The sequence below is a fragment of the Lynx canadensis genome, chromosome B2 (genome assembly GCF_007474595.2).
Source record: "Lynx canadensis isolate LIC74 chromosome B2, mLynCan4.pri.v2, whole genome shotgun sequence".
In the NCBI taxonomy this organism is placed as follows: domain Eukaryota; kingdom Metazoa; phylum Chordata; class Mammalia; order Carnivora; family Felidae; genus Lynx; species Lynx canadensis.
In genome coordinates this window covers 34772176-34785828 of record NC_044307.1, presented here as the reverse complement: position 1 = coordinate 34785828, position 13653 = coordinate 34772176, and the positions used below count along the sequence as shown (strand labels likewise).

At 40.0% G+C, this 13653-nt stretch overlaps 1 protein-coding gene across 1 annotated transcript in view; it reads left to right on the top strand.

Annotated features, from left to right (window-relative positions):
- Window positions 1-13122, top strand: part of SRPK1 (SRSF protein kinase 1) — an 82211-nt gene extending 69089 nt beyond the window's left edge. Inside the window, 3 exon segments of the mRNA XM_030315357.1 lie at window positions 4322-4391; window positions 9041-9133; window positions 10648-13122. Coding sequence (XP_030171217.1) covers window positions 4322-4391; window positions 9041-9133; window positions 10648-10832 — 348 coding nt within the window. The 3' untranslated portion in view covers window positions 10833-13122.
- The last annotated feature ends 531 nt before the right edge of the window (window positions 13123-13653 follow it).

The following is a 13653-nucleotide window of genomic DNA, read 5'->3' as shown; positions in this document are numbered from 1 at the left end:
GGTACTGTTTTTGATGAGGAGGTTACAGGTACCCTTGCCCTTTCAGCTCTCATCTGTTTTCAGATCAGGGAAACCCCTGGAAACTACTTCATTCTGTACAGTTTGACAGTTCCTCAGACATGTTTACACCCCACAAGATGTGAAGTCCAATCATCCTAAGATTCTTAAATGGCTACTTTGTCCCTGGCAAACAAGTACTCAAGAGGTCAGATTTAGTTGATACTAAATGGTTTCCCACAAATAGTCTATGTTAGAACATGTTCTCTTGTTTCCTGAAATAGAGTATACTCTTTAATTTGTAATTGTGTTTCTTCACTTGTTTCTCTTCTACGAGGTTGTGAGTGCCATGCTGACAGGAATCGTGGCTGTTACGTATAGCTAATTGTGTGCTTCAGGGCCTGGCCCGTTATGAGTGGGTACTTACAGTGCACTTGTGGTGCTAACTACCCAGAATTCTGGCAGACTTCGTAGAGTAAGGGCATACATAATTTCCCACGAGACTGCCTTCATTTCAGACACCAGCTGCAGACTCTGGAGTCCACAAGCCACCTGCTTTTCTGACCTACCAGCTACAAATTGGGAGGTTCCATTATCCTTTCAGATTCAGTAACTTGTTAGAATGACTCCCAGAATTTAGGAAAGTGTTAAAACTGCTATTACAGTTTTGTCATAAAGGCTACAAATCAGGACCAATCAAGTCAAAGCATGCCTAGGGTGAGGCCTAAGAAGGTACCAAAGGTGAAGCTTCTGTGTCGTTGGGACGTGTCACTTTCCCAGCATATCCATGTTGTACCACCACCTAGGGAAGTTCACACAGCTTCAGGTGCCCAGTTTTTTTTTACTAAGATTTCATTACTTAGTCATGATTGATTGAATGAACTCCATCTCCAGCCCCCATTCCTTCCCTGGAGGTTAGGATAATGCTGGCTCAAAGCCCCAGTTCTCACACAGTTGGATCTTGTCCAATTAGGAGGCATATCCAGCCCCCGTCTTAACTATGTAGGGGGGGGGGGTGCCATTAAGTACTCATCACTTGGAAATTCCAAGCGTTTAGAGGCTTCCTCTCAGGAAACAGAAACAAAGACCAAATAGATTCTTTATTATATAAGCGGTACTTAGTACATATTTGTGGACCATCAAATGAGGAAACTAAACCAGAAACCTGTTAAACTGTCATTTCAATTAACAATATTCACAGTCAACTCTGGGGAAAACTTGAGAAACTACAGACTAGAAGATCATACGCACATTCCTGAAAAACTATGTCTTCCAGAGGTAATAGAGTTAAAACTGTGTTGTTAATACGGCATGATCTTGTAAATCATTTGTTAGGTAGGGTGTATCAGGGGTCTTTTAAGATGGCTGACTGCCTGAAATGTAAGGTTTGGTACTGTGCGCCAGATGGAAGAACATTGGAATAAAATCTAACTTCTTTTAAAGTTTTATATTTGGAAGAATTTGATTTGCTAGAGAAAATACGTGCTAGAGATGCCACCATTTACAAAATATAGCTAGTTTATAGATGACATATGATTTATTATGATGTGGTTCTTAGTAGGAGGTTAACTGTTTAGGCCAGTAGGTCCTGTGTGCTATTTAGTACATTAATACTAAGGCAAAAAAATAAAAGGGGAATTAACCTTGCCTCCCGTTAAATGGACCAGCTCACATGCAGGAAATTTCTTGACCAAGGGAAGGAAAGCACTTACCTGATATGACAATATTGTGAAAACTTGAGCCCCACTTGTTCCCCCAAATTTCTCTTGTTTTGCTAATAGACCTAGAAATGTTGCCTTACATTTAGCCATAACCAGAAAGTAAAAACAAATCCCGGAATATCAGAAATGCCTGAAAGCGATGGATCATCCTGCATCTGATACAGTTAATTAATAGAAAGATTGGACCCTCTCTGAGAGAGTTTGCCTGCCACATTCGTGATTGAGACTACCGAGTTAGAAGGGCAGTTATGAAAAGGGAATGTTCTATGAAGACCATTTAAGAGTTGATAAAGAATAGATGTTTTTAAATCCTCCATTCTGTGGATTTTGACAACTGTACAGTGACCTATATCTACCACGGGAGTATCCTGCAGAATGGTTCCACTGCCCTAAGATCGCTCTGTGCTCTGCCTGTTCCTCCCTCTTCCTCCAGCCCCAGCCCCAGCCCCTGGCCACCACCAGTCTTTATTGTCTTCATAGTTTTGCCTTTTTCAGAAAGTCATATAGTTGGAGTCATAAAAAATGTAAACTTTTCAGATTGGCTTCTTTCACTTCATAATATTCAAATATTTAAGGTTGTCCTTTGTCTTTTCATGACTTGATGGCTCATTTCTTTTTCAATGTTTATTTATTTTTGGGACAGAGAGAGACAGAGCATGAACGGGGGAGGGGCAGAGTGAGAGGGAGACACAGAATCGGAAACAGGCTCCAGGCTCCGAGCCATCAGCCCGGAGCCTGACGCGGGGCTCGAACTCACGGACCGCGAGATCGTGACCTGGCTGAAGTCGGACGCTTAACCGACTGCGCCACCCAGGCGCCCCAAGCTCATTTCTTTTTCGACACTAAATGACACTCCGTTGTCAGGATGTGCCAGCTCACTGGATTGCATAACTGATATTGCCTATGTACGTCAGCGTGACCCTGACTGTCACAGAGCAGGCTCTTTGGTCAGCGTGAGACAAGGGCAGGAGTGGGAATTAGGAGCCCCTACATTCTAGGATGGGCTTTTTTGCTTGGCACTTTGGGTCACAGTTTTCTTCTCTGTAAAGGGAAGCGTATTCAACTAAAGTGTTCCGTAACCTAGAGCTTCCGCTAGTTTCGAATTTTGGTACTGTGATCTTTTGGTTTGGTTTGATTTGTGGGGGGATTTTTGCTATTACTTACAAAATGGTAACTACTAGCATCTACCTTATGTTCCAAAAAATAGTTCTGTCAGAGAACTTTAGGTAACTAGTTATGAGTATCTAGATGAAAAAATTTAGAAAATACTAAAATCTTAGAAAATTTTCTTTACTTCTGTGAACTTCAATTTCAGGATATTTACTGAGCTGCCACTCTGAGGCTTTGAAAAAGTACTGGTTTCTGAAGATAGTAACAAACTTTGATGAATAAGAATTAACAGGGGTTTTTTTTTCCACTTTGGGACTGTAAACCTCAGGACAGTAAGGGGGTGGGGGTAGAACACATATCAGGTTCAGTTTCAAAATAAACTGGGATGTAAAACCAGCTATGCCTGGTAAGAAGCCATAGCATCCCTGACATTTTAGGGACTGTCCTGAAACTTCTAGTTTTGTGGCCTGGGCGGTAGTACAGTTCAGGTAATGTCTTGAGAAAAGCTGTCCCATGGGAAAACTGCAGAAGCGGACACTGGCAAGCACTGAGACCTCCATCTGGGTCCGAGTTAGAGAGTGTGCTCCGGAATCCACCCCGTGGTTCCTGTAATTGTCTGGGCCACTTAGTACCATCGACTCGATCAGAATTGACCCGTGACTAATGACTTACAACTGTACTTTTATGCCAATTAGGTTCTTTATAAAACTGCAGTTGTATTACTTGTTTTTAATCCATCTTTTTATTCAGTGAAAGAATAACGTCACTCACATGCTGTCTTTCCGTACTGCTTGGCACATATTCTAAAGGAAATTACTTTTTCACGCTCTCGAACACTGTTTACAAGAGCTTTTCTTGTAGAAGACGTGCCTTTCTTTTCTCGGTGGTGAATGCTAAATGTGCCAGTCACATAAAACGTGAATTGCTCTTGACCACATTTACACCCAACCTTTTTCTGATTTTCTATAGACCTAGGAATTGGAAGTTCTATCTAAAACTTTAGGGAGTATGTTCCAAAGCAAAACTTTGAAAAACTATACTTTTTGCCAAATAATAGTCATACGTAGGTAGAGATGTGTCTGTCTCAGTTTTTTGGTTTTGACTCTGGGTACAGAATCTTAATTTCTAGCCATGTGAAATTACAAATAAGAGGAGCTGCTCTTCTCATGAATAATTTAATAACTTAGAACCACCTTAATATCCAAATGTGCCCCACTCAGCAAAAAGATAAACTCAAGAGAGCTGAATTGCTGATGGGGGGAGGGGATAATCCATATGTTGATGATGTTATTGCTGTTTTCCTGCTTCATTTTACTAAGATACAGGTGTGGAAGGAAAGCTCTTTAGGAATAATCTTAAGACATTTTTTTTAAATGATCATCTGTGGCTTTTCCAGAGAAGGAAAAAATTACTTCATATTGAGCCAAATAGCAAGCAGTAAGCTTCCCAAAGGCTTCCTGTTGTTGTTGCTTACATTGTCCTCTTTTTCTTAGGCGTTTGAACTGGCCACAGGCGACTATTTGTTTGAACCGCATTCAGGGGAAGAGTACACTCGGGATGAAGGTGAGTCCTCTTAACTGAGGATGTCTGTGCATGGTAGTTACACTTGTGTGGCCGTGTGGTTTGTAGTACTGAAGAACTTAGTCTTTTTAGTATGCTAAGAATATATAAATCCCAGAAAAGATAGAAATACAAGATGTTTTATATTAAGTATTAGATATACTCAATATTTTATAGTAGCTATTAAAGAACTCTGTGAGGATTAAGAGAAAAGGCTACACATGGTCAAACTAAAAATTGTATTTACCGGGTAATTTCTTCTAAAACATCTAGTTATTTTCCTTTTTCTATAAATCAGTGATTCAATCTTTACCCCATTTGAATTACCTGTTCGTCAGCTTGCTCACTTATGCCTGCAACTTTATTTGGAAGTCAGTAATTTTATAGGCAAACAATCCGATTTGGATGGTGTTTGTGAATGCAGAGACTATATCCTGTTTGTATACATTCTACAATATTTAGCATTCTCTTTTTCTAAAAATTAAAGCCATACTTTTTTTCTTTTTAAATGATATTAACATTTAGAGTTCCATTTTAAAACAAAATATTATTGGCTTACATTTTGTGATAGCCGGTGGGAAAGGCCCAAGCTGTGAGCTGCTCCATCTGAGAGGCTGTAAAAGCAGACAACTAAATGTGTGATTGTCGTAGACTCTGGGTCTGGAGTTCTCTCTTGTCCAGCAAGAGAGTGGGAGGCAGGATTAAAATGCAAGAGAGGCTAATGTTCAGGAGTTGACAAGAGCCCCGAGTAAGAGTCCTTGCTCCATTTTTATTAGGATCAGAAGGCTTACAAGCGTGACAGATGTGTAAAAGAGACAGTGAAACCATGAACATTAACTCATGGACGGGGGAATGGAGAGTTTTGAAGATAGGCGGTGTTAGGGGTTTGGGTCAATACAAAACAAAGCTGGGAGGGAGTTTGTTTATAGCAGGCCTGAGGCACCACCTCTGTTTACCTAAACTGGCCTAGGGGACAAGACAGAGCATGCAACCTCAAGGGTCAGCAAGACACCTTTCTTTTGCTAATTAGCTCCACTCTGGGCACTCTGGGCTCCACTCCGGGCTCCACTCTAGGCCCTACTGGGGTCTATAGCCCTATTTACCTATTTTGGTCCTTCTTCCCTGTGAAAGCAGCTTTTTGCTATTGTACTAAGTTGGGGGGGGGGGGGGGGGTTTCTGCCCTGAATACCTAATCTTATTTACCTCATTTTTGATACTTTCATCCTGAGGCTTTTCTATTCCAGCATTTTTGTCCTATACTGGGGGCCTTTGCCCTGTTTACCTAATCTTGGATGCATTCATCATGTAGCTTTCTATTTCCTTATGCCTGGTTAACCCATCGGTGCAAGCTCAGGGAATTCCTAAGCTTAGTCCCCACATGTGATTTTTTTTTTTTTTTTTTTTTTATCATGGTGGTGGCCAGATAACTTAGATGAGATAATTGTGAATGAAAGAACTGTTAAAGAGGTATCTTACCTTCTTGATTAAACAGTTTGGGCAGATTTTGTTTTCAGGATTAATGGGGATTACTTTGAAAGAGCACTAACAATATACCCTCCCAATAAGGAAAATATGTCCTTCACTCCCTGTGCTTTCCTCCATCTTAGGGAAATCAAGTTTTGTGCCCTGTAGAACCAAGAAAGCTCTATTTCTCACACTGTGGTCCCTTGGGATATTAATAGGCATTTTTAGTAGGACCTCCTGACATTCCTAATAAGTACTGTTTGGAAAATGTTGCGCCAGTTCCCATAGCCCAATGCCTATTTTAGTGGGTACAGTATGGATGTGTTTTCTATACATCAGCCCTTGTAAGAATATAACTGTAATTACTGTCTATGTACACACTTAATTTTCCCTAGTCTTTGCTGCTTTTTTTTTTTTCTGGTTGTAAGTTTGGCGCTATAGACTTACACCATTTTAGAAATGCCCTACTATAGGGGTGCCTGGGTGGCTCAGTAGGTTGAGCGTCCGACTTCGGCTCAGGTCATGATCTCACAGTCCATGGGTTCGAGCCCCACGTCAGGCTCTGTGCTGACCGCTTGCTCAGAACCTGGAGCCTGCTTCAGATTCTGTGTCTCCTTCTCTTTCTGCCCATACCCTGCTTATGCTTTGTCTCACTCTGTTTCTCAAAAATAAATAAATGTGATAGAAAGAAGGGAGGGAGGGAGGGAGGGAGGGAGGGAGGAAGAGAGAGAGAGAAAAGAAAAGAAAAGAAAAGGAATGCCCTACTATCTTTGTTTGGGAGGGTAGTTGATTTTTTTCTATTTTTGTACACTCTCTGTAAATAGTGTGTGGTACAGAACACATAGAGCAGCTGGAATTATATTGTATAGGATCTTATGCTACCAAACTTGATGATTGAAACATATATAAAAAGTCCCAAGTAAGGAATAAGGGAGAACCATCTATCCTAGGTATTTCTATACAAATTTATTTCCTCCTGTACCAGTCAATACTAACAGTCTTTAGGTGAAACTTCAAACTGCTGCATAAGAGGCCCATAAGAGCAGAAAACAGCAAACCCTTATCCTCCAGCCAGTGTATGCATAGTTTGTTACAAGTCACGGTAGGACTGGGGCCAACCTAAGAAGCATGTTCTCTGATGATATTCTCCAGCCCCTAACTCTTGGAATAATACTTGGATAATTTTGCCTATCAGGTATATCAGCCCTATGATCAATTGATAAACCAGATACAGGTTGCTGGAACTAAATGTAAAATAACACATTCAGGGGAAAAATAATTCCTTGGTATAGGAAAAATATTAAAAGAACCAATACTTCACTTGGAAGTTTACAGAAGATAAACTGTGGTCTCATTTATAATCTGTTTATACAAAGACATTTATTTGCAGGTTTTGCCTAAAATAGGCAGAAATTTCTTAGCAGCTGAGTTCTTGTTACCGAACTATAAATTCAGTCAAAACTGCCAAAAGGTTATAGTGAATTCATGAATGTAAAGCCCTTTTAAAATGACAGCACTGGGTCCTTTACATGAGAAACAGATAGGACCTGAGACATTCACAAATTCCCAGATATATTGATGTCTCTGGCATATTATTATTCCCCTTTAAGGTAACATTAGAAATCTTTAAGTAATTCCTTTTGATCTTCATGATTCTCTAACAGGATTAAAGTCCTTTTGTGACTAGCAGCCATCACTTTTTAAAATGTACTTCGTATTCTTAGTTACCTGCAGAATAAAAAAGGTAGTAGAGCTGCCTGTAAGTGTGGATGGATGCTGGCCAGTCCCAGGCTCACCTGGGGACACACTGGACACATCCCTGGCAGTGTTCACAGTCCATATTCATGCCGTGACAGTTACAATGCGCTGCTATGATGTGGACATCTTTTCGTGGCCTACAGAAGTCAAGTAGCTGTATTTTAAAATGTTCTTCGGGGCACCTGGGTGGCTCAGTCAGTTAAAAGCATCCAACTTTGGCTCAGGTCACGATCTCACAGTTTGTGAGTTCAAGCCCCACAACGGGCTCTGTGCTGACAGCTCAGAGCCTGGAGCCTGCTTTGGATTCTGTGTCTCCTTCTCTCTCTGCCTCTCCCCCACTTACACTCTGTCACTCTCTCTCAAAGATAAACACTAAAAAAATTTAAAAAATAAATGAATAGTAAAATGTTTTTCGCTAATTTGTACTTAAAATATGATTTATTTTAAAACAAATAGCTCTGAACTAGACATGATAAGATGTGGGTTTTCATTTGAGTTCTAGCTCCTTTTAGCCCTGTACCTTCAAGTCGGCCATTTATTCTCTCTGAGGTTCTATTTTCTCATCTTTACAATGGGGTATTAATCTTTGGCCTGTTGTACAGGGTGGTTGTGAAAACTCAAATAATCATAAGTGATTATTTAATCGTCATGAACATTGTTAAATAGAGTGATATTATTACGTGAAGCCCAGGGCAGTACCATAAATAAATAAATAACAGTTCCAGAATGTGTAAAGAATATTGGTACAGTTTTTCACCTCATCTGAAAAACCCACCTGAACCTAGATGTATAGGCAAAATAGAAAGAAAGATCTAGTTAAGCCTCCAAACTCCAGAGTGGGACTTGCCAGCCGCTATCAGGTAACCAACCACCTGAAATAATTCTCGACCTTCCCAGTCTCCCCTGGAATATCCTTGGTTATATTTGTAGCTACTCTTAAAGAGCTAGTCCTTGAAAAAGCTATTCATAAAAAAAAAACCCTTTACAGCTTGTCCTTGATCCTGTTCTTCTTACCCTTCTATTTTAGACCACATTGCGCACATTATAGAGCTGATAGGCAGAATTCCAAGACGCTTTGCCCTCAGTGGGAAATATTCACAGGACTTCTTCAATCGCAGAGGTAGTATTATTAACATGAGTTTTCATCTAGGCCCCAGGTATACAACTTCAGGAAGCAGAGCATTCACACCAAGATTGTTTTTAGTTATCACTCAAGTCCCACTGGAGTGGGTGCGTGATTTTGTTATGGTTTTCTGGACTCTCCATTAGGTGGATAGAGTCCTCTTCCTATTTAGGACAGAAAGCAAGCCTGAAATGCTTCATAAAGAGGTGTGCATGCTACTCTTTCTGCCATTGTCTAGAACTGCATTTGTTACTCCTGTTATGTATGTCTTTTTTTTCCCCTTTCCTGAAATGTTTGAAACATACAGATCACATTGCATTGATCATAGAACTTCTGGGGAAGGTGCCTCGCAAGCTCATTGTGGCAGGAAAATATTCCAAGGAATTTTTCACCAAAAAAGGTAAAATAAATGTGTTTGTTCCCAGGCATTAAGGGGGCAAAGTGTTTAAAAATGAAGAGGTAAGTACTGCTGGGTACATGTATTCCCAGCACCTACAGAAGAATGGTCCTGTCTTGACTGCTGAGCTGTAATAGTGTGGTCAAGAGCAGAGACTGGAACCAGACTATCTAGGTTCAAATCCCAGCTGCTACACAACCTCAGTCTGCTGATTTCTAACTGGAGACTATAAGTGTCTACTTCATATTGAATAAGTTACTTTGTTTATAGTACCTGGCACATTGATTACTCCTATTATAGCACTTCTGGAAAATGGGCAGATTTTTGCTAGCATTTGGTCTAAGAACTGCCTCTTTCAAAGGGCAAATCATTTACTTCAAGCTTCCTAAGGGCAGGATTACATCTCACTCTGTCTTGTGGCCTAGTGACACCCAACGTAGTCACTTAAGCCCATCAGTTCTACAAATTAACTTTACCCTTGACAATTTTATAAGTTTATGTCATCACTGAGGAGTGAAGGAAACCAAGAGAATACTCTTACTTCAACTTTTTGACTCGATAATATACATTGGCGTATTTAAATGTGTACTTATGCATACAAATAAAATTTGAAAGCTGAAATTTGAACACCTGACATGGAAGGGATTGGAAGACTGTCTGGCCTTTTTTTCCCTTTTTGCCATGATTCCCTTTTTCCTCACAACCTCTACACTAATGCTGAGGAAAATCATTTTTCTCAACACTTGACAGCAAGCATCCTCAGAAACATTTAATGTTTCTTTTTTGGCAGGAAAATACTGAAGTGCTTCATAAGAGTTCCTCCTTACACAAAGACCAGTTAATGGCATGCATATACCGAGTAGGTAATTAATCAGGCACTCACTGCCCACAGAAGAGACCTCAAATAAGTGTTGTAGAAGTTTTAAAGCAGCATTTACCTTAATAAGGCACTGTAATTGACCTTATTTTTTTTAATTATCATTTCAAAGAAGCAAAATTTAGAATGACATTCCAGAATACTACAAAGTGTAGTGTAGCTATATCTGAAACCTGTGTGGGGTTTGTTCTTTTAGTCTTGTTGCTTTTATACAGGTTTGACATGGTATTAGCTCTTACTGCCTTATTTGGAAGCAATATTTACTAGACTGTTAAGTCAAAAAAAAAAAAAAACAGTACAAACAAATTGTTCTTGGTATGTGGTAATAAACTGCCTCTGAACACCATATGACACCATGTTGCATATATAGGCATTTAATATTCATTTTAGTGAATACCTAGCTCATGCTAGGCCTGCCCAATTTGACTGGGACAGAATATCCTGGAATGGTGGAGCAAACGAATTATCTTAAGTTTTTAGGCCCTCAGAATGGAGAATGTGAGAAATTTGAATGAAGAAAGATTCAATTCTGGTGGCAAAATTTCTTTATAGAGCACCCGGATTAGTTCCTGGATATCCACAAAAGGCTCTTATCACTTGTCAGTGTCAGTCAGTTTCTTTTGTATTGTCTTTATCATAGGTGACCTGAAACACATCACAAAACTGAAACCCTGGGGCCTTTTTGAGGTTCTAGTGGAGAAGTATGAGTGGTCTCAGGAAGAGGCAGCTGGCTTCACGGATTTCTTACTGCCCATGTTGGAGCTGATACCCGAGAAGAGAGCCACTGCTGCCGATTGTCTCCGGCACCCTTGGCTCAACTCCTAAGCCCCAGCCTAACAGCGCAGCAGAGATCACATGCTGACCCTCACCCCTCCCCAACAAGCATTTCCCTCTTCCCTTTTCAGGGTGAAGCTCTTCCTTCAAGGGTTTCCTAAGGGGTTTTTTTGTTTTGTTTTTTTGTTTTTGTTTTTTGTTTTCTTGTTTTCTTTTTTTGAATCAATCTGTTCATTTGGGTTTGCTTACTTGACCTTGTGGAGATCCCCCACAGCCATTGGGCATCCTAGGTGAATTTGGCCTTGATTGGGCTCTGCCAAAGACGAATAGACTAAAATGTGAAACAGCCTCTCACCCTGTACCCTTGTCTTTCCATTAGAACACCCTTTAAATTATACACATCCTTTTTAAAAACTATGAAGATGTATGAGCTCATCCTTTTATTCACTGACTCTAAGAGTCAAATTTTCTAGTGCGTCTCCTATTGCCAGCATAAGGATGAGAAGGGGAAAGGGTGTTACTTCTGTGTACAGCAGAGACATTAAACTTGCTGTATCCAGGCTGCATCATCTACCTGGACTGTTTCTGTTGCTCTCTATGTTCACATTTTTTCCTGCGACTTTCAGGCTATCTTTTTAAAGGAGCTGTGTAAGCTCCAAATTTGGGTACCATTTTATCACTGTTCAAAGCACTATCAAATTCCTTTCATCCTTTAATAACTCTAAGATCCTTGAATCTTTGGTCTGATTTTTGATGAAAACAGAAGCGGAACCACTGATTTGTAATTTCTGCAGAACCACAGCTGTTTTGCAAAACAGTCCTTTCCTGTGTGTCTTCTGTCACCCTAACAGCAGAGTTCGTTCATTTGGCTGTTTTGTTTTTCATTGTTTTAACCCCTGGCTGGCACTTTACTCACTGCACTTGAGTTTATTGCCCCATAACTAACTAAATCCGGGATGACTCTAGAAAGGAGATCTGGGTATCAGAGATTTTCCCTCTAAGAAGAAAATGCCCTAGAATTCCTGATTCTTTTCCAGTCAGTCCCCTACTTGTATTCACAGCTTTTTCTTCATCTTGTCCAAATTTAGCCTTGAAGCAGTTTCCCTCTGTGGCTTAGCCTTTCTCATTTTCTGAGAGGCTTCAGGTCTTCAGTGAAATCACAGCATAGAAGAACCAAGGGGAAGGGTGGGATGGCACTTTTTGGGGTGGGGTTTTTTTGTTTTGTTTTGGAAGGGGTGTTTTGTTTTGTTTTTATTTTTGTTTTTTGTTTTTGGTTGTTTTAAGATTAGCCATTCTCTGCTGCTATTTCTTTGTATAATGTAAGTTTTTAACTGCAACTTTGGGATAATTGAGATGTACTTGAGGCTTTTTTTTTTTTTAATGAGAAAAGGCTCTGTGAATCTTACTTTAGAATGGGCCTCTCTTAGACTTGCCCTAGACATCATATATTCCTCGGGTCATATTGAAAAGTAAAAGAGGGGCAGGCTTGGGGTCACAGCCACTTGTTCAGCACAGACCAAGTGGGCCTTGAGGACTACAGCATTCTGCGGAGGACGGCTCCAGGAGTGATTTACAGAAAGCCAAGGAAGTGCAACTTGAGGCTCTACTAGCAAAGCTGCTGATGAGACTTTCAGGTAGCTGACCCTCTATACAGGAAATTGGAGTCCAGATTCTGCCATTTTTCCACCAACAACAGCAAAGGAAAACATGGTGCAATTATGCAATCCATTTAACTCCTAAACCTAGAACCCTGAGTACCGATGGCCAGCCATTCATCGGATCCTTGATTGGGTAGTCCTGAAATCAGACATGTTCCTGTAGAAAGAATTTTAAGTGAGGCTGTCTATGCACCTATCAAGAATAAAGAAAATAGATTGTATCCAACAACGGCAGGGAAAATCCTTCGACACTTCTAATCCACTTTGGCTTTTCAGCGATATATACATCTAAAGCAATAGCAGACTAGAACTGAATTCTTTTCTACACTGTAAAATAACAATTGTGGAATTACAGGAATTCTGGTGATGATATTAAAGTAAAATAACCAAAACACAAATAGAAGGCCCCATTTTAACAATTGATGTAAAAAGAAATTTTAAGAAGAGAGAACCTATAACTTCTTTCTTGGACATGTTTTCCCTCCAAATAAGGGCTTTTCCCCCTGTCATTTAAGGAGCCAGATGAATTAGAAGCCGTAGAAAGAGGCAGCTATAGAAATTGATCTTCCAAGTACCCCATGTACCTTTATTGAACTTAATCATAATACTGTCAAATTGCCATGATCTTACTAAAGGATTTCTATTGCTGTCAGTTAAAACCCCAAATGCATTTTTATTCTTTCTATCAGGTGCATTGTCTGTTTTCTTTATAAATGCAGTACAATAAACAAATTATTTAATAACCTACATGTTTCCAGAGCATTTCTGTTCATTTGTTGCCCAAGTTGGTCTGAGCCAACCTTCAGGATGGAGGAAAGGATTGGTTGAGTATGCTTTTTGTACTTTAAGCAGTGAAATTGTATAGCTTGAACACATGCCACTTTATGTCATTTGTAGCTTTGCTTCTATCTTTAAATTGGGGGTAGGTGAGATTAACGGTACATTTTGGAAAGTTTTAAGAAGATTGTTATTCCCTATATCCAATAGTATTTTCCCAGAATATTTGTGGTAATGTCTTTCCCACCCCGGCCTCAGATTATAATCATTGTAGATGCAGAACGCCAAAGATTTGTGAACTCTGCCTAAGGCACTGGCATGACAAACCCTATTGTGCCCAGGCTCTCATACACATCTGATTTATTGCTTAGCACAAATTCTTAGACATGGAATGGCTGGGCCAGGTAGTAAGCACATTTTTATGGCTTGTAGTGAAT